The sequence below is a fragment of the Strix aluco genome, chromosome 3 (assembly GCF_031877795.1).
Source record: "Strix aluco isolate bStrAlu1 chromosome 3, bStrAlu1.hap1, whole genome shotgun sequence".
Lineage (NCBI taxonomy): Eukaryota > Metazoa > Chordata > Aves > Strigiformes > Strigidae > Strix > Strix aluco.
Genome location: NC_133933.1, coordinates 48,019,612 through 48,045,917, shown reverse-complemented (window position 1 = coordinate 48,045,917; position 26,306 = coordinate 48,019,612). Strand labels below are relative to the sequence as shown.

Here is a 26,306-nt window from a genome sequence, read left to right as displayed (position 1 = left end):
CTTTTGCAATTTTTACAGGAAACCCTTTTGTTATCAGGAGTTGTTAATCCAGTTATGGGGATTAGAATATGGTAAATAACTAGAAAATACAAGTCATGTTTTCAGAGATATGTAATAAAATATGACTTTTGGGTGTTATTAATACTACCTGTAGTAGGTTTAGACCTTCTACCTTAGTAAGGAAATCAGTGTATCCTACTTACCTTTTAGGTGATTCTGAAGTGAAATATTGGTCCATATTAACTGTCTCAAATATAGTTTGAATTTGGGCTTAAGATGACTTGCATGTATCTTGTTAAGGGAAAATACTAAGTTCCTGATAATGATTTGGATTATATTTGTATCACTGAGGAATTGTTAAGTATGTCTGCTTGCATTTGACACATGCAAACGCAGTGTAGCTGTTCTTTTTTAAAGTATACACATGCATTACATTTAAGCTTGCAGACTGTAGCATGTTTGAAATTGAGGACTACAGTACTCTAGGGTTGATGCTAACAGCAAGCTGTTGATGTCCTTGTCAGAGGACACTACAGCAGCTGAAAGTTTGTGAGTTAAAAAAATAAGTGGATAAATTTACAGAAGAAAAGTAATCAATGGCTCTTAAATACTAAAGGCTGCTAGCTCAGTAAGTTCCTGAGCATTGAAGTGGTGAAGGATGAGAGAATATTCTGTGGCTATATTATTAGAATACTTGCCCTGTTGTTGTACTTTTCCCAACCATTTTCTATTGGCAGCTTTTGGAGAAAGGATGTGGTGTTACATGGATGTTTGTTTCAACCACTGGATCACAGCCAGTCTTACAATAATGACATGAAACAGAGAGATTTCTAGGTCTTTTTCCACCTCCTACCTTCCAAGGCTGGTAATAACTGTAAAAGGGCAGTTTGATTACGGTTTGTTCCTAGCAGTTCAAGTGTTCATTCAAGTGAAATGAATCTAATCTAAATCAAATCCTGTGACATTGAGCACTCAGAATTAATAGGAGGCTTTTGAAAGTATGAAAAAAAAGTGACAAACCAAAAAAAAATTTTAATTTGTCTGTGGTATTCCTTTTGGATGTGTTTTTGCTTTAATTTGTTGGAAAATGTAAGAAGACTTTTCTCTGAAATTAATTCCTCATGTTAATTATCTTGAAAAAGTTAAAGCTATCAATAAGAGATTAAGCAAATAATCTTTTTTTTCAACTTGCATGGAAATGGAAGTTGTAAGAATAGCTGGATGAAGTCAGTCCAAAGACTTGTCTTGCTTAGTTTTCTGTCTCTAACATTGGTTAATAGCAGATGACTGGAGAAGTGTGAAAGAACAAGAAAAGTACATAGTGGCAATTTTCCAGAATCTCACTAGCTTTGACTAGTCGTGGTTCAAAGATTTTTCCAGAGCCAGAGGCGGTGTATTTGTACATGTACTTTGTTTTGCTCTCGATGAATGATTCAGCAGGAAAAAATTGTGATAAGAATTTCCTCTAAGAATAATTAAAGGCATGTAGTAACAGTGCATGCATTTGCTAAGCTTTGAGCATGTGTTTTCATCTTGTGAAAATTGTGATAATTTCCATTTTCATAAGTAGAGTCTTGTTACTTTCTCCTATTTGAATAGGAATATGATATGGAAGGGACTTAGAACTGTTGCTGTAAAACGTTGCAGAGAAAAAAAAGAAGAGATTAAAATTATTATTTCTATATTGTGGGGAAAGTGGGTCTAATTTTGTATCTGTCAAAAGGCCTTCTGGAAACAAATGGTGTTCCCTAAGGTAGCAAAGGAGGCTGCTGTGTTTGTATTGAGATCTGACAGCAGTTCAGGGCTTGTTAAAGAATATAATTCATAATTGATTCAGATCAAAGTTGTTCTCAAGCTAGCAAGTAGAGCCATTTGGTCTCAGACTGAATCAGCAGAAGAATTTATCTATTAAATAATCCAAAATTAAAAAGTAGCTATTTTGAAATCCTTTCTGGGAATACAATTTCTTACCTGTAGCAAAACAGGCATAAGCAGGGAAGGGATAGATTATGTTCAGTAGTGCAAATCAGGTTTGACTTTCACAGCAAGCCAGAGAAATGGAAGTATAGTAAAGCTTGTTTCTGTAATGTTTTAAGCCTGGCAGAACTTCGATTCCTTCTCAGATCTTTGTGGACTTTTTTCCCCCTTTGTGTTGTTAAGTTTTCTTCTGGTGGGAACTGATTTTTGGATATGTGTGTATTCCTGAAATGCCAGGTTATCCTGGCAAAGACATTACATGTTTTCAATTTTTCCTTCTTCAGTGAGTTTTATAAGCTGTGTATGGACAGGTTTTAAAATCTACAGAGAGCAGTTGTGACTAATCAGATGTTACTGTTTGCATGAAATTTATGTTCCTGCCCAAAAGAAGATCTGTTTACATTAAATTAGACTATCTCTCCTTCAAGAATGACAGTTTCACCCTCAAGAGTGTCTCCTTAGAGCACAAACAAACTCTTCAAATACATGAAGATGTCAGTATCATTTTAGTGTCTACAAAGAAAAAGCGATTGCCATTTAGCAAGGGGAGAATGCATTCCCAAGATTCCTTTTAATCTCAGAAGGTCTCGGTTAGGAAGTTTGGATTGTTTCACTGTGTCACTGTACCCATCAGAGACTTCTGCTCTCCGCTGTCAGTGGAACAGTGTTGAAACAAAACTGTTGTCCCTGACCACTATTCAAACGTGTCCTGTGCACCACAGAAACTTAAGATAGCATCTGGAACTGCAGATGTCTAGCTTCCTTTCATTGTTTTGTGAAAGCTCAGACTCAGCTTTCATGTCTGTTTGACTAAGGTAAACTTGCGAGAACTTCAAATACTTGCTGATGCTTGCAAAGCCTCTGCGGTGCAGTCAGGAGTTTGATACGCCATAGCAGATTAGTGTTAGGTGTCACTTACAAGCATTGTTTGATGCCAGAGCTGCCAAAGACTGGTCTAAAACTTGAAGTATTTTGTTTACTGCAGTGTGTAGATTCCTTTAAAAGAAGTCTGGTCTGTTGAGCACCTTCCCTAAAGAGAACTGTTCAGAGCCTATCTAGAAAAGATGTGCGTGGATTCAACCGGCTGTATTTTATGACACCTTATGAGCTTTGTAGTACGTGTGCTTCGGTCATGATAATAATTGCCTTCAAAGGGCAAAGAAGCCCTTCCATCCATCTTTACTATCTAGGCTGATAAAGCTGTGATCTCTCTCCTTGGCTCAGAAGCTTGCTTCTGTAGTCAGACAGCTCAGGTGTGTAACTGTTGGCGGAATATAGTTTATGTACTACTGCATTATTCTTCAGGTACTGAGAAGTGTATGTGTGTGATATTTCTCTAGCATATGAAGAACCATAATGTACCTGTAATGATGAGCAGTACCACCATTTGTTTTATATCAGCAAAGAAGAATGATGCCAGATTTCCTCTTTATTCAGGGAAGTGGCTAATCAGTGGAAGCTGATAAGTAATCTAAATTCTAATTAATATCTTTCAAGGGCCCTGGGCAGTTATTGCTTCAGGCTACTGATTCATGAATAGGAAGCATCCTACAAACTGACTTCTGAGGTTGGGGTCAACCTCTCTATTTTAAAAGTCAGTAAGAAGTGTCTGTATTAAGTAGAGCCAACTGGTTGTCAGAGCCCCACTTGGGCATATTCCAGATTTTCTGTTTAAGGAAATTGGGGCATATCTTCTACCACTTCATTTCTGCACGTTGTCCTGGCTGCAGGACATTTTACGCACATGGGAGCAAAATCCTTGTTATCACTTCTGAATGTTCAGCTTATGTCAGGTTGATCAGTAGTCTGCAGGCTCTTCCGCCTCATGATATGCATGCTGGATGAATCTTTGGGTTAGGATTTACCTGTTTACTTCCCAATTGTGGAGACTGATTGCTAATGGGTATGCTTTTTCATGAGTGCAGGTGCTATACATTAGTTGTTTGATATGTACATACAGCTTGTACAGTTCATATTGCCTAGTGTGAAAGCTAATACAGGCAGTGTATTTTAGGGAAAACGAGTTACAGGTAAGTGACCTCTCTCCTTGAAAGCACATTTTGCCTGCAAATAGGTTCCTATTGTAGTCTCTTTTTCTGTCCTCCTCTGTGACAGTTCTTGAAAAAGTAGATCAAACTAATAGAGTGGAACTGAAAAAGAAACTTAGGCTGTGGAATGGAATTGAGTATACATTAGTAAGATAGCATGCATAGTGCTTGGAAGTGATAGGAACAGGAGAGAGAAACCCTATGATCTTGCTACGATCAAAACGAAAAATAGGAGGGTCTTGAGAGAGAAATGCACCATACTTCTCTTGTAGCTTCAGATGGTAAGGGGCAAGGTAGCTAGTTTCCTTTGCGTTTTTTCCTAGAGATAGAACTGTCTTCTGCAAAGACAATGAGAAAGGAGATGCCAATAGAAATGGTGACCTGAGAGGACAGAAGATGTCAGAATAAACATACAGCAGGGCCTAGGGTAAATTACAGATAGACAAGAGTACAAGTTTTCTTTCCGGAGCCCCAAGTAGAATCCTGCACTGGCTGTCATGTAGGAAGCTGTTTGACTTAATTAAATACAAAAGTGATGTATTTCACAGGTAAAAGATCTTATAGTTAAGATGGTGAAAATGTCGTTTACAGTTTTAAGAAGTGGTGTTAAGAAAGAGTCACATAGTTTTTACATTTGAGAAGTTTAACATTTCAACTAGCCAGATGTTTGGAAGCTATAAAGAACTTTGAAGGAATGGAACAAAAGACTTAAGGGAAGGTTACTAGATTAAAAACGTAGAGAATTGAAAATGCTTGTCAAACATGGAAGTACACACTGGATTTACATTCTCTAAGATTATACCTTTCTGCTTGTTTTGTAATCATTGCTCACTACAAAAGTAGACTGAAAATATTTTTAAATAGTATCTAGTTTCTACCCATTCTATCCTATTCTTTAGGATATGAGAGTACTTAAATAAGTATTAGAAATGTTAATGAATAAAACTGGCACAAGCAATTTCCAGTACTGATTTTTTTTTTTAATAAAAATGTGAATATATTCCATCTATTTGTAATAGGTCCATAGGATTCAGAGTCTCTAGTTACTGTTTTTCTGAGAGAATTTGGAACTCTGTAGTGTTGGTGGTTTATATTATGGTTTGCTAATTAGCCACTTGACGTTTACATGCTGTTTTGAAAAGAGGAATTTTATTTACATAAGGGATGTCTTCCTCCTGGGTACTTTCCAACCAAAGTCTATACTCTTCTCAGCTGGAAGGCAGGCAGGTAATCATAACTACCAATTTTCTTCCTACTGTTTTCTGGCTGATCCTCCTATCAGATCCTCCATCTGCTCTGAGATACCATTCCCACAACTTGTCTCTGCCAGTTCTTCCTAGCTACTGTTTCCTCACTAACTTTGATAAAAATTGTCAAAGCAATTGCATGGCAAGAAATTGCCATGCAATAAAGTTTTTTTCACTGCTCAAGAAAAACTAAGAAACTTCATAGGACTGTGTGGAATATACATTAGCTGGAAAATTCTGTTGAATATTCAGTTTCAAAATTGTTACTGAGTTAGTATCAGAATTTTTAAAAGTTTGAGTTTGTATAAGAGTTCCAAGTGGTACAATTTGTGTCTTGTGTCATTTGTGTGGATGGAAGGACAAGGCTGCATTTTCTTGAAATTACAAGTGAATTATTCCAGTCAAATATAATGAGGCAATGCCTATTCTGAGTATTCCTATGGGCCTTAGGCAGTGGTAAGACACCAGACACATTTGTTGTATGGTTTAGGTAACTTTGTGTCTATCTATAGGTAGAAACTTAATTTTCTGGAAAAACTGAGTTCAGAATGAGTTTGGAAACGACAGAGCAGTTATTTCTAATAATACTGTAATTTTGATTTGTAAGTACATTTGGAAATCTGGTGCTTCAGTTCTCATGGCATCTCACAATGTGAACTTCTTGGGTCAAATACCATCAAAGATACTTTGCAAGTCTTACATGGTCTCACTGAGAGGAAACTATGTCTAAAATTAACCCGTAGAATTGCCTTTTGACTGCTTTAGTTCCCAGTATTTAAAAAAAGTAATAATTAGTACTTTTGAGACTAGTCATTCTTATGATAACTTTTCATATTTCACCTTATTTTGGTTGCTCTATTCTAGGCATCCTAGAGGAGGATCATTTATCCGGCCAAACAAGGCAAATTTTGGAGTAGATTTTCTTGCTGCAGTAAAGGATAGGTACGGGTTGAATGATGAACAAGATGTTCAACATGGGACAGAGAATACATTAGTATTTGGAAAGAAGACTGTGGAATTTGTTGGCATGGATTCTATTGCAGAACAACAAAGGCAAGTGTAATATATAAGAGAATCTAAGATACGCTCTTAGCAATTGATTAGTTGAGTAATAGTTCAACTGCAAGGAAAGGAAGCTTGCTGCCTTGCAGCTGTGCTATGCTGAAAGAAACAAGAGATCTTCCTATTGTGGATTCATAATTTACCTCTTTTACAGCTAGGAACTGGGATTATGTCATGCTTGAGTGCTCACAATCCTCATTGTGATTTCACAAAGTAGGAGGTGATGATATTTGGGGAGGAATGAGTGAGATAAATTATCATGATATTGGCAATCATTCTATACGTGCATGGTCCTTTTTAAATAAATGTATTTTAATATTTTCTTAATATCGGACAGCATTATTTCATCTTTGTTTACTCGTATCAGTAATGACTTTGTAACTGAGAGAGGGAAGGCAGAAGGTTACTGTACTGCTAGTGAAGAAGTCTTTTAGTCAGCTCATGTCGCGTTCGTTTACCTGGAAGGGTAAGAAAGGAAGTAACTTAATGATGTGTAGTAGATTGCAGTTTTAATGACTTCAAGCAGTAGAGAGGTATCAGTTCAGTAGGTGGCAGTCTCCTTCTGAGCTGATATTCCACAACTATTCTCCCTTTGTCTCTCAGGACATACAAAGCATTCAAAAATACTTCTTTTTCGTCTTTTTTGATAAATGATACAGAGAATGCCCCAATAACTTAGAACCTCTTGCAAAACATATTACAAGAAACCTGTTTAACTTGGAACCTCTAACTAAATTTGAATTTACATAGCTATATTTTGTCTGTTTTATCATTTATTTTCAGTTGGATGAGGGTTGGCTGTTTTTTTTTGCGGGGTGGGCATTGTGGTTCAACCAGACCTATTTTGTAGTAGCAATGTAAGGGCAAAAAATAGAGGAGATGTGTCTGGTTTTGAGTAAGAAAGGCACTGCAATGTAGCAATCAGCACATTGCTAATTCTAAAGGAGACAATATGTATGAAAAGGATATTATTTAGTTGTAACAACCAGGTATTTATATAATGTACCTATTTCTGTTTGAAGATTACTTAACAATTTTCTTTCTCATTCAGCCAGCTGAACCAACTTGTAGATATCTCAGTGTGTGAGTGTGCAGTAAGCCATGCTGGTCAGAAAGAGGAAATCAGCAGAACGTGTGCTAGTATCCTTTTCTGCTATCTTGTGTGATACCACAAATAAAGTACATATTTTAGCATTCCAAGTGTTCACTTCAATGAATGATATTTGTATCCTTTTACTAAAAAAAAATGCTTAAAACTCCAGTTTATATTTAGAAGCTTAATGCAATGTTTACAGAGTTGAAAAGTAGATGCCTACGAATTTTGAGAGGGAATGTGAATTGTGGATAAAAATAGAAACGTCATAGGTTGCTACTGCCGCTACAATTTTGGAAGGCTTCAGCAATGGGATTTTTTAAAAATTTAACTCCCCATAAAAATACAGCTGATATGTTCTGTAGGCACCAGAGGTCTCCAGTATATAATAAATGATGTATTTAATACATTGCATGTTGTAGTGATGTTACAGAAATACAAAGCAGGTATTACTTGCTCATTTGTAAGGACTGGTAAGAGTTCCTGTCAATGCAGAAATTAATCCATTTTAGGATTTGTAAAGTTAAGCTCTCTTAGAAAACTATAAGCCATTTTCATACCACAAATCAAAATAAAATTTGCTGTAACTTAGTAGTAGTATCTCTTAGCCCAAACAAGTGTATTCTGTTTTTGTTTATTTGATTCAAAAACAAACCCTCATTCTAATTTCTGGAAAAGGAAGTTCATATTTGAGAAGTTTATTTTTCTTAATGTGAAATTTCAGATATCAGGCATATAAATCTATCAAGAAATCTGATATCATCTTGGGAGACGGTAACAGCTATTGCTTCTCAAATTCAAAATCTGGAAACACTTAATATCAGGTATTCATATTCATATATTCATATTTAGGTAGGGCCAAAAAAGAAGAGGCTCTTTTAGATATGGAGTCAACTTTCTAAAGGTAGCTAACTGAATGCTTCAATACTCATTTTAATGTGAGCTAAGTTTTTTTTAATAGTTTTTTTTTTTAAATCTAATCCTGAAACAATTCGCGTGTGTGCTATATTTTTCAGACAATCCTTTTCAAGGAAAGGCTAGAACCCTAGGAGTTTAGAATCTGTGTAGAACTAAATTCTGGAGAAGTGCTTGGGACAGACGGATGTTGGCTGGAGTTTTGTAAAATTAGAAAAATCAGCTGTCTGAAAAATAGAATACAGATTTCAGCCATTAAACTTTTACAGGAATTTAGGCATTTGTCAATGTATTCTACATAACAGACTCTTTAGCAGTTAGACTGAAGGTAAAAAAAATTACTCTGAGTACATTTCTAGAAATGAGGAAACGGGGAATATAGAAACTTAGGTTTACAGCATCTTAAGATGCCCCTATACACTTCTGTGACATCTAAGACAATTATCTTGATTTTTAAAGCTTAGTCTGCCCCAAGGCAGAACTGATTTGATGTGTGTATGCATCCACATTGCATGTGTGCAATGGGTCTGGTTTGCAGCGAGGAGACCAGCTTCACAGCAGACACAGCCAGGTTTGCTGTGTGCATGTGCAGCAGGTCAGACACTGGATACTTGTGCGTGGGGTCTGCATGGCACTGGCAGGGTGTGGGGACTCTGCTGGCAGATGGACCCCTCAGAAGAAGCCAAGACCTTTTGGTGACACTGCTGCAGGAGTTCGCAGCCTGCCTGTGAAAGCACTAGTAACACGTCCTTATCACTTGAAAATCTCGCTTAGCACTTTTTAGTTAGGTTTAGCAGTAGCTATCTGTTTGCCTTCTGGGTTTTCAAACCTGTTTGGGTTTTTTTTTCATGAGCTTAGAAATTCTTTTTCTACATAGAAAAACTGTAAAGTAAATATTTTCATTTTCTTTTCAAGTCATTCCAAGTGTCTTAAGACTTTATCTTTGGTTTTTATTATTGTTGATATATTTCAATTGCCCAGGCAAGTCTTTATTTAGGAGCGCACTTCTGTTTAAGAATGATGCTTTACCAACAGTGTCTTGGCACCAAACTAAAATATCCATAATGCTTTAACCAAACCTTAAGTATCCCAAGACCCAGTCTATTCCTGTCCTGAAATGATGCTGATAAGAACTGTGGATCATGGTGACAGATCTAGGGGAAAGTCTCTTGTAGAGTGATGACATTGGAAAAGGAGGGAGGATGTTTTTAAAGGAAGCTGCAATTCCTTCAAAACAAGAAAGAATTCACAAAATAATTTCAAAATTAAGAATATTTCTAGTACACACCTATATGCTGTATCTGGCACATGCCAGAATAATTTTCTGGTGTGAAATAACACAATGAATTAAAGTTTGTGAATAGTAACAGCCTAAACCACTAATTTTGAGAAGTTAATGTTATAGCTACAACTTTAGGAAGTTTGTTTTCTCTCCAAGCAGAGTTGTTTAGCTGTTTTGGACGTTGTACTAGCCATTGGGGACAGCAGCAGGGCGATAGGACTGAAGGCAGAAACCCAGAATATGGCTTTTGTTGTAGAGTCTTGGAGATCTGTGTTGAGACTAGCAGCTTTCAAAGCCTTCATTGTACAGTCAGTACACACGATGTAGCTAAAACAATTGAAAGTGATGTAAGCTAAATTGAAATAAATACCAAATGAATTTAATAAAAAAGTGACCCCAGTTTTTGTATTTGTTATAGTTAACGTGACAAAAATGTATTTAAGTAGATGTAGGTGTTTTGTTCTCTTCAATACTTAGCACAGAACAGCTGTTTGCAACCTGGGTGCTAGTTGTAAACCTAACTTTGCCTAGAGCATATGTTTTTAAGATTATTATCAGTATGCATAAGAATACAGATAATTTATTTTAATTCACCTAGAATACTCTTTTCAGTTTTTCATTGCTGAGAACTGTAGTCTAGGTGGAATGGTTTTCAGAAGTTATTTGTAATAAAATTGGAAAGCAAAATGGCGTTGATGCTGGAATGTGATGCTTATGACTACAAACGGAAATATTCTGAATTTATTTTTTATTGACCTTCTGTTTATTTTAAAGAATAAAGACATTAACAGGTAAGTCTGTTACTGAATTTTTTCATACAAGGAATGTTAGAAGAAGAATAGAAGTGATTACCCATTCACCAGCTCTCTAAGAGCTTGTTTAAATGGGGAAATTTAACCCCTAAGTATGTAAGTATAACTACACCGAGAGATTTTTAGCATAATATATGCAGGTAGATCAGACCTTAGGAAAGAAATAAAAACTCTTGTTTGGGGGTGAGTTTGAAGACTGCAGATTTGAGACTCTTAACTATTTTATAGTGGTATTTTGCTATTGAGAGTGGATTTGACATACTTTTGTTTTACTGGGGTCTGGATTGTCACGTAGGCTCATTATTTGCAATCGACAGTAAGGAGTTTAAGCCCAAAAATCTGACTTGCTTCATTTAATATTAATGCAGATCTTTCTTTTCATATTCAAAACTTAGGGGAGGAAAAGGTGGGAAGGAGGCCACAGATGAATAAATACGCATTCGTGAAGTAGGAAAGTAAATTAGGAAAGAGTACATTAGAATATAACTAGAAGGATATTTTACAATATTTTAAAATGTGTGACACTTTGGCAGTGACTTTTTTTTGTGTAAATTGTTTTTCTTTAATATGTGATTCCAAAGTAGTGACTTTAATAAATGCAATTATTCATTATGCTAATAATTATTGTTTTTGCACAGTGAAAACAAAATGAAATTTCCATCTACATCAACTTCTGTATCCAGTGTGTTTTCAAAATTGAGGATTCTGGCACTTAATCAAACTGAGATAATGTGGACAGAGGTAATAACCTTTCCTGGTTTTGTTTTTATTTATATTGTTAGGTTTTTGAGGCAAGGAAAGCACAATAAATGTTTATGCATTATGTTATTCTGCTGAAATGTAATCATCCTTAGAAAAGGTACTGTGGCATAACTGTATTAGTTACGCAGTAACTAACGTAGTTCCTACATAATGTAGGCAGTTATGCTGGCACGGGAGTCTAATAAGAAACATTTAACTTCATTACATTTGTAAATTACCAAGTCAAGATAAAGGAGCTGGAATATAATATAACTTCATGTCTCAAAGGCTTGTGTGAATGAAAACTTTTTGTTTCCTTGTTGTTGTTAAAGGTTTGTGTGTATTTTTACACATGTAAATCTTTCCAATGCAAATGGAAAGAACGTGTGTCATTATGACCCAAAGTGCTTGTTTTGGCATCACTTTGCATCGGCAAGAGATTGGCTTAGTATCTTTGCACATCCTGACAATTCTTGGAATACTTGATGCCTGGTTATATGCAACACAGATACAGCACAGGATAAACAAAGCTCTGACTTGTTTCAGGGACTGAAGCATGCAAACATTTACTCTCCCCTAATATGATCTTTTATTAAGAGTGAAGTCCTGTTGTCAAATATGTTAGCAGTGGGCCTTTTTTCAGAGGTGGAGCTGATGAAGCACATCTCAGTAGTGCCATATTACTTATAATGGCTTGTAAATTCCAGCCCATTATTTGGATTTCTCAGGGGCAGATTTTGTATGTACTGCACTGTGAAATTACATGAATTTTCAGATTTTTGCTGCCAGCCACTATCCAGTAATAGAGCACTTGCCAAAACTGCGGTTTAGGTAGAAAGAAACTTCTTCATTCTCTTCTCTTGCTGCAGGGCTAGAGGAGGGTTATTACTGTATTTTTAAGTGTCCATTCAGTGTGCTCTTAAACCATCAGTGGGGTTTATGCTGGCACAGTTGATAATTCTAACATTCACTTCTCCATTCATGTTGCTGCTGTTATGGAAGGATTAAGTGACTACAAACACTTTAAATGTCGTCTAGTGCTCACCAGAGTAAATCTGTGCCTCGTGGTGTTGAAAATGTTGGCAGCTGCCAGCAGCCCTCCTCCATACCAGGGCAGTGGGAAAGGTTGGTTGGAGCCATTGCTTCAGGCAGATCAGAGCTCTCGAGGGGTAACTAAGTTTCAGAGAGAAGCCCCAGGTTAGTCAGAGCACTTTAAAATTACGTAGATTCTGCATTCATTTTTGAAACTCTGCCCTGGCTGACAGTAAAATCATAGGTGGTGAAAACATTTTTGGTTCAGAAATCTTTTTTTATAAAATTGAAATTTGTTTGATTCATTCCTTTAATTGGGGAAGCATAAGTGTGTGCTTAAAAGTGGTGTTCCAGGGCAGCCAAACAAAACGGAAGAAATAAAGGGACCTACCTGACATTAATATTCTGTAAGCAAACCACTTGAAAATGTTATTAAGCTATATGGGAGTTACTTTGAAAGTTCACTGTTTTGAAAGAAAATAATATGATCCAGGGAAAAGAGAAATACAGTGATTGTCAATGGGAATATAAGCAAAGTCTGAAAATCCTAGAAATGTTTTAATTAAAATTAAAACAATTTAATGGTGAACAGCATTTCAAAGTAACTTATTGCCATATGTCATGGGGATAGTTTTAAAAAAGAAAAAGACTTGTGAGTTTTTTTCATTTGTTCCTCTGTTTTGAAATATTTTTCACAGTAAAGGGACATGCTTAACTTATGCAGTTATGCGTAACTCCACATTTATATACCTTGAGCGTCAGTTTTCCAAAATGTTCTTTCATTAGTATATTATATGTATATATCTAAATACATCTGAGATTTCTATTAATATATCAGTAAAAGAGCTTATTACTGTATAATTGTCAATTGATTGTTCAAAACATAACATATAACCTTCAAGGGGGAAAGATGTACTGTAAAATATCTTACAGCTAGAAACCGTTGCCTTAGGAATTTAATTAATGCATTCAAGAGTAATTAATTCATATTTATGGCTCCAAAACCAATTTTTCGTATTCAGCATTTACATCATCATGTTGTATTTGTCATTCTGTTTTCAAACTAAGATCTTATAAATATAAAATAATCTACTATTATACAGGCTAAAAGAAAAATCTGGGTTAGAGCAGAGGTACAGGTCATGTTTCTGACTTTGGCAAGTAGCAGGTAGTTGGGAAAAATTCTAGGCAAAGGGCAAGCATATGGTAAGAGCTGCTTATAAAGCAATCCAGAATTCTGGGGCTTCCTGAGCTGATGACTACGTATCTGTATTTAATGAATCTTTGTGGATATTTTGTTTCATGATTTATCTAACTGTATTAAGAATCCATTTGAAAATTTTGATATCCATATCTTTTAACATTGGTTTAATTGTGCTGTGTGAAAAAATACCCTTTTTGGTTTTTGATCTTGCTGCCTGATAATTTCATTTAATAATTCCCGATATTTTATATGCAAGTAACTGAGAACGGCTATTGTCTGTTTCATAGCTTTGATGATTCTTGTTAAGCTTTTTTATGCCTTTCCCATTTATATTACTTGCTTCCTAACATAAAGAGACTAAAAATATAGGAACATCATGGACTTACACAGTGACAGCTGTTTCTTGCTGTCTTTGTTTCTTTTGCAATCGGTTTTGGATTTCCATTTTCCTTTTTTGATCAGCAGTGGCTACTCCACTGGCAATTTGTCGCAACCTCCCCACCAGCTATCCACAACAAGCCCCCCCATCTTTCCTGAGTGTTAATTTGGTGTCAGATCTGTGAACTTTTGTTTCTGTATGGAAGCTGTTTTAAGCAATAGCTGAAAATTCGGCAATTTGAGTTTCTGAGAATTGTGATGTGACTGTTACTTGATTTTTGGCAATTTTCTAGCCATTTGGTCAGTCTATTGAAAAGTCTTCTGATACTTCAGTTTGGTGCAGTTTTTCAGTTCCATCCCTCACAATGCAGTGCACCTACTTTCTCTTGACTCTGCAGGCTTCTTTTCATGCTTCCTCATTGCTAATAGATAGACTACTCTGGTCTGTCCTGTTGACATAGGAAAAGACTGTCCAAATTAAAGAGATAAAATATTGATGTTTTCTGCTCTTTCTCTGGAGCAGGAAAAGTTGTTTTATCTGAGTTTGTAAGTTTAAATGTGTTGCAGATATGGCAGCAGAATGATGTTTCATATTTTTGGGTGCAAAGTCCCAAATCATATTTCACCACTTGAAGTGGTGTTAATATATATATTATGTATAATGTCAGTGTTAATATATTTATATTACATATATAACGTGTATATATATCATGAGATGCAGTTGTATAACTTCAGCTGTAACAGAATGAAGAATAGTTAATGAAAGGAGGCTTTTTGGTGTCTAGGATAGTGGACATTTATAGGATAATTGGTTAGCTATAGACATAAAAAATTGGATTTGATTGTCTAGATCTCTCAACTTCACTGCTTTGTAACCTTTGTAACCTCCTGTAAAAACAAGCTTTAGGAGATTGTGGTGTGAATGTTTATGTCTCTGTTCTTGCATCTCAAAAACTTTGAATCTGCTAACCAATTACAGACACATTTTGAAAAGAGGTGGGGGCTGAAAAATAATTTATTAATTACCTACAAGTTTCAAGAAAATAGGAATGTAGATGGAGGAGAGAGCCCCTCTTAAGTTTTCTAACCAAGGAAGGAGTAGTAGGTTGAGCTCACACTTAATTTGACTCTGAAGAATACACACAAGAAAAACCTCAGCAAAAGAAAATTGGTGACTCACAGGCACAAATCTGTATAAAACCAGACAGTTCCAGTGCTTATGGAACTCCATGTGCTTAAACTGCAAAATTTTGGACGCAATTGCATACAAAACTGGGGTTTATGCCAGCAGTTTCTATTGCTTTGTAGTAAGTGTTTATTTTTAAAAGTTGTGTTATCTGCTGTAGATGTTTGCAAAAAATAAGTCTTTATATAGTAAAATAATTCTTATGTAATTTCAGGACATAAGATTTAAAATAAATGCATCTTTGTTCAATTTGTAGCCTTTTTGAACTAATTTGTTTAGAGTACTTGAAAACTTCAGGATATGTGCTGACTTAATGCAGTTCTTGGTTTTTAGTTGTTTCATGTGCTGGCACAGTCCCATGACAGCAAAGCCTTCAAGCTCTGATAAATTAAGACATTTTAAAAGTCTGTCAGAACTGATGAGATGTGCAGAAGTTCCAGAACCATTAGGAATCGAGTATACACTGCCATTTCCTCACCTCATCATAGGAAAAATCTGATCACTCCAACCCTGTTGAATTAAATAAACTCAGTTTCCAGGACACGCAGTCTGAGGTAGGGCAGCTACTAGCCTCCAGCCTGGAAGTGTAAATCAGCGCTGTGACTGTGCAAAACCCCTTTGATGTCATCTGTGCTGGTAGATCCAGACGCAGGAAAGAGCCAGCTGGAAGAAAGGGAGGGCTAGGCAGTCCATAATACTTGTTTCTCTGTTTTGGAGAGCTATGGATTGTTCTGAACATGTTCTGAGGAAATGTGCATGAAGTATAATTTCTGGAATAATTTTTGCCAACTTCTGTTATATTAAATGAAGTTTTATTCTTAGGTTCTATTTTGTGCTCCAGGATGGCCAGCACTTGAAGAATTGTACCTTACTTCTAATAATATTACAGTTTTGGAAAGGTAAGATGAGTAATATCAGTCAGTTGTTTGTGACCGGTACTAAAAAGTTATATAGCAGACGAAGTTACATTCCTGTAACGTTTACATCACCGTGACATGACTAAAATGAATGATGCAAACATCAGGTGATGTACTTCAGAACATTTCTAAATGTACACACTTATTTGCATGCAGTTATATACTTAGAAAACTAGTGTTTTCATTCACAAATAACTTCAAATGTTCTGCATTTGTTTGGTTTTTTTCCAATGTGGCAGGCCTGATAATGTCCTGCAGACCTTGAAGTTGTTAGACCTTTCAGACAACCAGTTACTGGATGGAAATCAGCTGCATCTAATAGCACATCTCCCCAGGTAGCTGTTAAACAAATTTGTTAAACAAATTGTTCATTTGCCAGTGATTACGTATTGTGTCAAAAGTTTATTAATCTCTGTTAAAAAAAAATAAATAATTGAGGTAGTATTTCTTCACAACAAAACTTCCTGTGCCATGTACAGTAACCACTTTATCCATTAAATTTCAGATTAGAACAGCTAATACTTAGAAACACTGGAATATCTTCTATACACTTTCCTGATGCTGGATTTGGTATGTAAAAATAGTACTTTCTAGATGTATAATTCTCTTTATTTGAAGTTTTCACTATTGTCTTGTAAATTTACTCTTTTTCCTAGGATGCAAGACTAAAATGTTTCCTTCACTAAAACGCCTTGCAATAAATGACAATAAAATATCACAGGTAGGTTGGATTGTGATAGTTTCACATTTTGTAAATACATGTATCTTTGAGTAAGACAAACTTGCAATTTGCTTTTTTAAATTTTCTTTGATTGTATGTGTAAGGTCCTGAGGTAACTATTGAATACTTTGATTCAACACAGAGGCATAATTTAAAAATTGAAAAATGTTTCTTAATGGCTCAGTTAAACGTGTTTATGGTAGCTAGTCATATCCCTCCGCTACATCGTCATTCCTCTTGCAGAATTCTAATGATGTAAAATGCTGAGTAGTTCTTCAGAGTGGTTTTGTTGGTTGGGTGCGTTTTTTTACTTAATTAAATGCAATGCAGGTTTTTTTTCTTAGCTAAATGAACAGGATGACAGGTCTTGGTTCTGCTGACCAAAAGAATAGTTTCAGTTATGGTCATTGTACAGGAAAAGTCAATGTTACTGTGTATTGTTCTGAAATGAAGTATATTTTAATGTTTCCTCAAAAGACTGTTCCCTTCCATTTCAGTGGTCATCTATCAATGAGCTTGATAAACTGCCAAGTTTGCAGTCACTGCAGTGTCACAATAACCCTTTCATGGACACAGAGAAGAACCCAGAGACCCTGAGACAGCTAATTATTGCCAAGATAGGTCAATTGAAGGTTTTGAACAAGTCTGAGGTACATGATACTTCAACAGATTGCATGAGTCTGGGGAAAAACATTGAATCAATTCCTGAGGAATTGTTTTCAGTTTCTTTTAAGATTACTGTTTGTTTGAGTGCAGGAGAAGGGCAAGTGCTGACTATTCCATCACCTAGTCAGTGGGGCAGTCACTAGGGCTACAGAGTCCAGCCCTGTTTGTGAATGCTGCTAACTCAGTGGGAACTAGGACAAGATCGAGGAATGGTCGGGTTTTTTTAAAGCACCCAAGTCATATTGAAGTTGCAGGACTGTTAACAAAAACCATACTCTGGCCCAAAAAAAAAAAAAGAAAAAGCAGCATAGTTGAATCTATTTCAGTGATGTAACACAAGCATTTGCCTTCTGTAATAGGAAAATAGCATTATCTAAACCAAATCAAACTTTCAGCAAATCTTTATCATAAGAGAGCAGAAGCATCATCTGTTCCATAGCTACAAAAAACATCTTTGCGTCACCATATACAGTAGCATCTTTGCTTAAATACTCATTTATGGATCAGTCAGTACATGAAGGTAGGGGTTGTAAGATTCCTGGTAGCACTAAAACATCCTGAACACCTAAGTAAGAGCAAGGAGTCAGTGTCATTAATTAGATTTTCTTCTCTGGAAAGTTATACAATTATATTATGTGCCATTCCTGTGTCAGTACAGATCCTTCCTGCAGAAAGAAAAGGAGCAGAGCTTGATTATCGCAAAATATTTGGAAGTGACTGGTTAGCAGCTGGTGGGAATTGGAACCCAGAGAAAAACAAACCAAGTGAAGAATTTCTCGCTGCCCATCCCAGATACCTATCGCTTTGTCTTAGTAAGTCCAAGTACAGTAAAATTAGCATTTCCTCACTTCTGGCATTGTGGTAGCACTGGTTTGGTCTCTCTTCAGTTGCCTTTCTCCTGGATGCTTTTTCCATGTGCTTCTACTACCTCAGGAAAGCCCACCCGCTGGCTGGCCTGGGTGCGAAGGGCTTTTGCTTGGTGGGGCAGCTGCACTGTACTGCACCCTTCTGGGCACTGCTGCCTCTGGGACGACACCTGTGAGCATCTGCCCTGTAACTCCACTGGTGAGCAGGCAGGGGCTGTCCCCACCGGGGCCTTTTTTAAAGTGGGAAAGTTAAGCAGCACCTCCCTGTGCCTGTCACCTGCCCCACCCCATCGCATGTGCCTGGGCACCCTTCCTAAATGCTCTAGCAGTTGATCAAGGTTCATGTCTGCACTTGGGGGTGCAGGAGCCTCCCAGTTTCTATTCTCGGTACCCCAGCTGCTGAGGGAACTGAGGCAGCAGCCTCCCCCTGATCCAACAGGCTTGTGCCTGATCCAGCACCACAGTGCTGTTAGGTCTGCTCTTGGGTTTTAGTCTTTGAAAGGTTCATGTCTATATGTGCACTTCTCTTCACACAGAATATGGTGCACCTGAAGAAGGAGAACTGAAGGGACAACAGCCTTTGACTCTGAAAAACCAGCTTCTGAGTAAGAGGCCAGAAATGGTCAAAAGAGTTCCTTCTGCATTTAAAGTATCTTATGAGCTTAGTGTTTCCTAGGGGTATATGGAAAACAAAAGGTTCAAAAGTCTCTGAGACATCAGAATTCCAGCTTGTAATTCTGCTTCTCTGAACTGTGTGTATCAAAGAGTACACAGAAGCAGATATCTAGTCAAATTCACTCTCATTTCCCCCTCAACTCAAGCCAAATGATTTTCTTAATTAAGACTTAATGGAGAGTATAGAGGTAATCAATACTCCATTCTGACAGTGTGAATGGCTTCTCTGCAGAATCCACTTGAGACTTTAACCTCAGCAGCTGCACTGTTTTCTGATATTTTATTTTTATAGCTTCTTAACTTTAGGACAGTCAAGAAAAATATGGGTAGCTTTGGTATTTGGGGCTGTCTACATATTTAAACTAGGTTACATCCCAGATTTACAATTCACTTAGCTTTGTTTCCCACTGAACCTTTTTTTACTCCATGGGCAAAATAGTATTTTAAGGCATTACATTCTAATGCATTTAGGTAGAAAACCAAATAGAACAAGGAAACTAGTTGACTAGACATAACAGAAACCTTTTTAAAGGATGAATCTTTCAATTGCTGTAAAAGAATTCAGCTAATAACTTCCTGAAAATGTGCTTGTACAGTGCTTTTGAGATATTGAGGGTCAAAAACCTGCTTTAAATTGAGTAAGCAGTTTCCATTCTACTGCAGGTTATTTTAAAAAGCTAACTCTAAGTTAATCATTTTTAGGTAAACACTCCTTTTGACCAAAAAACATGTTAACTGCTAGGGAGTCACTTTTAAAATATTTTCCCTAATTTAACAAAGATGAATAAACAGTTGATTATTTTAATAAAATTCATCTTAATTTTTCAGAGAATGACTAAATGCTATCTTAGCTGCTCAGATGTAGGCTACATCCTAATTTTTTTAGAAGATCAGGCTGAGCTAGGGGAAATGATTTGTAGTAACAACAGACTAGAAAGACTCGGTGCTCATGACAGAACAGGGCTTAATGTTCATTCACTAATGCCTCACCGTTCTTCCTTAAGCTTTGACAATTAAATGTCCTGAGAAACCTGAACAGAAGCCAGTAGAGAAAAAGCTACCAGGTAAGAAGTCTTGGCTTGTGTTTAAGCAGTTGATCTGTAGCTCCTTTTCAAATAACTGTGTTAAAGAATGGCAGCTGCCTCTGGCTTTGTCAGCTTCTGAAGGTTCTCCCCTGAAGGCTCTGTCACATAAAGAAATGACAAAGGTAGAAATTGTTTGAAAAAGTCATTTTTTTGCCCTTCGTACTTACTTTCAGTCCAGCTTGAAGATTGAAAGTTGATGCTTGTCTTGACCTCTGCTGCTGGTTTCATGATTTATGTGTCTGAGGCAATCAAAGGCTAATTAACTGGTGTGAAATCTGGTGAATGTGTTAATGAAATAACAAGAACTTGAAGTTGTAAGAGCCAACTATGTAGTCTGCAGTTCTAGATATCAAGGTCTAGTATCTAATACCTTAAGTTAGAAATCTAATTCTGACCTGTATCAAATTTGTCTTTTGAAGTTTTAGTGCCTGTAGTGAGAATAGAATGAATGGACTCTGTTCTAAATCAAACTGATGTTTTGGAAAGATGTGTCAGAATGGAGTGTGAAAGAAAAGGCTTACTCAAGCTTTATTCTAAAATAAAAATCACATTTATTATCACAAGTTGCATAAAATCAGATAGATACAGCTTTTACAAAAATGTTTGATAGAAAAATATTTGTCTAAGTACAATGTGTGGTATTACAGGAATAACTCACTATTGCTGTGCCTTTAGATAAAGCTTCAAAAGAAGTTCAACCAAAATATTGAGTATATCTATTGCAAACACAGGTATCACCTCCAGAACAAACTACATTTGCTCATTCAAGATCCATTACAAAAAATATCCCTTCGTGTAATAGACTTCATAATATAAACCACTCTACAACTCTGCTGGCAATTTGTTTTGGACTAACCAATGCAAATGCCATTTCTAAGAATGGCACTAGCTCCACAGTGACACTCACGTATTGGTGCCGGGAAAGCCAATTCCTGGTAATGAAAACTTCAAGGAACAGTTGCCAGATACAAGTAGTCAGAACCTGACTGGTATGTGTCCCAAAGGTCACTTGGTTTAACATCTAAATACAAGCTCAAAAAAGGTGAATTAGGAAGCTGTAACACTTCAATTTGGTATATGGGATCAAAGCACGTAAACTGTAGTAGCATATCCTGTCCTCTCCACCAGAGATTAAACCATTTTCAATTTGATATTAGCAGTTATGGTTTCAGGTACAAAAGACGTTATTGCAGTGTTAGAACTGAAGCAGCAGTACAGTCTTTCACTGTTGCTATAAGCAAGTACAGTTGAAACACTAGTACTTTGCTACAGCTCAGTGGTAGCAGCATTTTTGTAATAACTTTTCTTTCTTTCCCCTTGACAGAGTCTATGACTATTCAGAGGGTCAAAGGATTGCTGTATCGCCTACTTAAAATTCCTGGTTCAGAACTGAAACTGTCCTATGAAAGTTCTAAAGTGAGTTAAAAATGGGTAATTCAACGACAAAATACTGCATGCTGCGAAAGGTCAATAGCATGTTCTAAAATACTGCCTAATCAAATAGTTTCACTTATGGAGGTCAGTCTTCATGCTGTAATTTAGGACCTAATTTCATTCCTGTAGTATGACAGATTGTCCCTGACTACAAGTGCCTGCTCTATATTTGGTTTACATGAACAGATTTCAGTTTAAGTCTGATCAGGTTTTTCTCCTTTCTTACTCTAGCTGGAAGGAAAAGAAGTTGAACTAGACAATGACTTAAAGCCTTTGCAGTTTTACTCAATAGAAAATGGAGACTGTGTGTTAGTACGGTGGTAAGAAGGGACTCTCGTGATAGACTGAAGGAAAAGCCACCACTGGAACTACAGAAGAATTACAGACTGCCCAGAGACAGTATGGACAGCCTACACCTGAACACACCTATGGGAGAACATGAATTTCATACATGGCACCAGAGGGCTATACAATAATACTTTCAGCTCCTAAACTTATCAGTCTCCATGAAAGCAATTGTTTTTGGCTGAACTGTCTTACTTGAGAGATACCAAACAGTGCTTAAATGCTTCAATTAAATAAAACTCAAGGTAACCCTTTTGCCAAGATTTTATACTACCTTCCCACTGCTGTGGTGAGAATTTGTTTTACTGAACTGAGTACATGATTTAGTTGTGATCTCTTTGCTTATAATAGGACAAAATTAGTGCTGCACTGAAAGAGGCTACTTGCACTTTTTGTTTTCACCTACTTCCAAAGGCCTTAAAGCAAACAAGAGTAAAACAGAAGTAACTACACAGCCCTAGACTATTTAAGATCAAAATCTGACAGACCTTTATTCTATTCTACAGCGTTAACATACCACAGTATAAATAAGTTCTCAGCATTCTGCAAGGCAGTGCTAGTTATTTTACATTCTTCAGTGTGCTGTTCCTCAATCTTATTTTACGTTCACTTGTGTACCCTCAGATTCATATCTGATAACACACTGAGCTATCAGAAATCCCTCCTAATCAGGCCAAGTTTGCAGTACTTCAAGATTTGGTATAAGCAAACTCTGATACTGTTTTTATAATATGACAATGGTATAAACAGACTAAACATAAATCCTAACCCCAGCTGTCCCAGCCCTTGCACAGATGAGGGCAGCCCCTCAGACAGCACCAATCCTGCTGCAGCAAGACTTACCAGATGCCCTGGTGCTGAGCACAGCTCTCCCCTCGATCCTGGTACGGCTCTAGACTGAGTTAAATCAGTAGTACTTTAATTTACAAAAGACAGGCTAGTTGGCATTCTTATGTGCATTTATTAATTACAAGTAGGTCTTTGACTTCATATAAAAAGGAAATTTTTTATCTTAAACATTTTGGTTTTTGTCAGATCAACACCTATACTATAGAAAATGAATAGTATCAGTCCACTTTATCAAAAGGGATGTGCAAATATTGTTATACTTTAGTTGAAACCCAACATTAAAAGATACCTTAATATTCCTTATTGTTCCAAGAATGAATCCAAATGTACACTTTTCCATGATCATGATACACTACCCTGTTTTCCAAGGCAAGTCCATCATCTTTCCTCGCATCTACAAGGATCTCCACACAGTTCCTTTAATCTCCAGAGCGCTCTGAGTTCCTGTGGGGAATACTGGGGGGAAGACAGCATGCCACTCTCACATGTCTTCTCACACAACCAGAGACTATCCTGTTAGAGAGAGAACCATTTCAATAGTTTTTCTTACAAAGAATTTTGTCTTCAACAATCTTTATTTCCAACAGTCAGGTTTTTAGCAACAAACTTTGCACACACAGGTCACCCAGTAGAGGTGTATGTCCCTCTCTGATCTGCCAGACCTATGCAGAGAACTTAGCAGGGTGGGGGCGAGTTGGTTTGTGGGTTTTTTGTGTTTTTTCTTTTAAATACATCTCAAGATTTTTCTGGGTTTTAATCCAAAGGCTGTTTCAAATTTTTTTTTTTTGAAGAAAAAACCATTTCCCCTATTTTATGCTACTTGGAGCAGGAGGCATGTTCTCTTTCCGTAAGATCAGAGAATTTCTTCAGACTTACTTGATATCGCTTGGGTCCGACAGCTGCCATCCAGATGCCCATACTCACATCTTCACCCTGAGACAACATATTAAAACAAAAAAAACCATATGTCAGCACCAAGAAAACATGAAGCAGGACTTTGCAAACTAGAATAAGTTGCATCATGTTAACAGCAGTAAAAATAACTATAAAAACCTATGTCTCACTATTTTAGAGGTGTTAAATTAATCCTCCCAGCTTTCCTGTGATAATACATTGTTATTAAAAAAAACCAAGATTACAGCTCCAGAGGTTCTCAGTCCAAAACAGTTGTGCTTTGACCAAGAACGGACACAAAGCATAGCAACCAAAAGCACTGCAAGAAGCCAGCATTAACCTGGAGAACCCAACGCTTCAGCAATGTTCCTTTCACCTCATCCAGTACACATGCTGCTCCCCAGACCAGTTTAAGATAGAAAAACTGAACTAAGGCCTTACTACCTGGTATGTCTTTAATCTTTCAGAGTTGCTTGCCAGCCACTGAACAATGTCTTTGGAGATGACGTAGCCGGACCCACAAGCAAAGGCTGGATACGCAGGACTTGGGTACTCCAGCTCTTGCCATTTCCCAGTTCGATCAACTGCCCAATTTAGTCTGAAACTGAAGACCATGTTAGAGGTGAGATGTTTATACAAAGCCCTCTGTGAAACCTATGAACACTGCTAACAGCTGAAGCAATGCTGATAATAAGCAATATTAGAGGAAGAAGTAGAAGGTGATTGTATTAGAGTTCCTAGCCTTATTTCCGTAAGGCACACATCAAATCAACAGCTGAAAGCATAACTATTGTTTGGTCTCAATCTTGGGTAATAAAAGTTCTCAGAACAGAAACAAACACAACACTGCATGTCTGTACCCGCTGCTGGGCTTTGACCCAGGTAAGCGCAAGCTTCCTTACCTGACTTGTTCTGTAACAAGCACGTCTGCGTCCAACCTCCTTTGGTTAATCAACATGACACAAAGTCAGTGCCTCCAGCAGGCATGTGGTTACAGCAGTGTTACACAACCCATTTTCCTGATAAAACTAGTGACTGCTTAAAAACCAGGAAGCAAAGTATTGCTTTTTTATAGACCTTCTCTAAGCTGTTTTTCAGATGAAATTCAACAAAGTGGATGTTCAAAGGCTGTCATCGCTGAATTACAAAACACCTTCCTGGCAGTGGTCTTCTCTACAGAAGACTACTTACAACTAGAGGCCTGCAGAAAGGCAGCAGTGCTCTGTCTGCAGCGTCTCTCCACACTGACCCTGTCCCCAGGCACTGTGGCACAGCTGAAGCTTTAACATGCTGCCGCACCCCCTGCTAAACTGCTGTGTCAGGCGGTGAGAAGGGCCCTGCTTTTCCTGCTCAGGAACAGGCTGGTATTACACTCCTTTTGCCTGACAAGTACTTCATGCACTCACAGCTAAGTGGCATAACTGTCAAAGCAGAAGGTTCTCTCCGTTTTTGCAAACAGGTTCAAGCGTTGCTGAACTCAGTCATGAGCACAAGCAGCTAAAAGCTTCAGTGAGCTACTAAGAATTGTCACCTCAGACAACAGTCCCGTAAGGAAGGAATTACAGTTGAGTGGCAGATCTGTTATCAGACTCTACATGTTCACAGCTGAAGCTGACAAGTATCTTCCACTCTAGTGAGTCAGAGCAGGAGGGGTGCAACCCCCTCGAGACTGAGGGGCACCTACTTTGCTAATCATTTTATACTTCTCTAGTGATGTCAGTGTTGTTCACTACGCCTCACACTTGCCTTACCTGAAGACTGTGACTATTAGAGAATTTATACTTGAAGATGTCACCCCTACGTAAGGTTCTCCACAGACAGACAGAAAAGATGATGTTTTTTCCAACTCTTCTCTCCCAGCACGACTTGTTCCTTCCTTTTGTCAGTAACCTAATAAAATTACTCGATACCTTAACACACCATTTCAACAGCAAGACTCAGCAAAATTCATTTTTCAGTCTGCACAAGAAAGCATTATCGATCTTTCTAAGTTCATCCAAGGGCTACTCTGGCAAGCCTAGAAATATGTTACTAGAACATGAAGCATGTTACACTCCACAGCATATCTTACACCTCAGGAAAAGGGGAGGTTCATATTACAAACAAACCTATCTTTACAGAAAACTTTAAGTATCTGAAGTCTCTTTTTGGCCTAATTAAGATCAAGAAAAGGTGCCATTCTGAACTCCCACTGCTTTCCATAGCACGGTAGATGAGCCAACTTCATTGAACTGCTTTTTTGTTTACAGCATTCTTATTAGACTCGATCTCCCCTCAGAAACAGCTTGGTATGTTCTATCCCATCATAAATTCAGTCATTTTAGACATGATCAGTGATCTGTCAAAGACATCTCTCTAATGCCGGAGGGTGACTAATCTTTTGACTGCAGTTTTAAAAGAGCAGAGTAGCAGTAACTTAAGGTAAGTATGTTCTCTCCAAGATAAGTCAAAGTTCTTTAGTAGGATACCTGGGCCATTTGGTTTTCCAGCCTGCAGTCCCGAAATGCTCTGTATCAGCTAAATAAGCTTTTTAAATGGTGATTTTAAATTAATGAACAAAACCACCACACAAGATGAAGTGGCATCAGAAAACGGCTATTAACTGGCAGCATGCATAAGTACTCCTCAATTCAAAGCATTCCCTTCCCAGTTTCACTGAGATCTCATCCTTGCTTTCTGCCAGGGTAAGCCGAACGCTAGTAAGTTTCTCTAAGAATCCAGGAATTAAGTATTAACAGATTATAAGGAACACTGCACAATAAACTTGTCTGAACTATAGAGTGCTCAATAAGGTCTAGGTGAAGAATGCAAAGTTTGAGTTCAGACACATGCTCAGAAGAGCAGAAGGAAGGGAGACCATCAGTAAAGTCACCTCAA

At 37.3% G+C, this 26,306-nt stretch overlaps 2 protein-coding genes across 9 annotated transcripts in view; one reads left to right on the top strand and one right to left on the bottom strand.

Annotated features, from left to right (window-relative positions):
• Positions 1 to 24,035, top strand: part of TBCE (tubulin folding cofactor E) — a 26,799-nt gene extending 2,764 nt beyond the window's left edge. For 4 of the 7 annotated variants that reach the window (XM_074818423.1, XM_074818425.1, XM_074818426.1 and 1 more), the window contains exons 4-17: positions 6,137 to 6,325; positions 7,386 to 7,474; positions 8,152 to 8,251; positions 11,075 to 11,177; positions 15,800 to 15,876; positions 16,134 to 16,229; positions 16,400 to 16,464; positions 16,551 to 16,615; positions 17,113 to 17,265; positions 17,940 to 18,093; positions 18,684 to 18,752; positions 19,827 to 19,886; positions 21,232 to 21,323; positions 21,573 to 21,959. In XM_074818423.1, coding sequence (XP_074674524.1) covers positions 6,137 to 6,325; positions 7,386 to 7,474; positions 8,152 to 8,251; positions 11,075 to 11,177; positions 15,800 to 15,876; positions 16,134 to 16,229; positions 16,400 to 16,464; positions 16,551 to 16,615; positions 17,113 to 17,265; positions 17,940 to 18,093; positions 18,684 to 18,752; positions 19,827 to 19,886; positions 21,232 to 21,323; positions 21,573 to 21,665 — 1,405 coding nt within the window. In that variant the 3' untranslated portion in view covers positions 21,666 to 21,959. The other 3 variants (XM_074818429.1, XM_074818427.1, XM_074818430.1) reach the window with 3 other exon arrangements.
• The window catches only part of B3GALNT2 (beta-1,3-N-acetylgalactosaminyltransferase 2), a 27,937-nt gene continuing 24,258 nt past the window's right edge, over positions 22,628 to 26,306 (bottom strand). For both annotated transcript variants that reach the window (XM_074818431.1, XM_074818432.1), the window contains exons 10-12: positions 23,874 to 24,033; positions 23,412 to 23,468; positions 22,628 to 23,048 (exon numbers count right to left, since the gene is read on the bottom strand). In XM_074818431.1, coding sequence (XP_074674532.1) covers positions 22,914 to 23,048; positions 23,412 to 23,468; positions 23,874 to 24,033 — 352 coding nt within the window. In that variant the 3' untranslated portion in view covers positions 22,628 to 22,913. The remainder of the gene's footprint in view (positions 23,049 to 23,411; positions 23,469 to 23,873; positions 24,034 to 26,306) is intronic.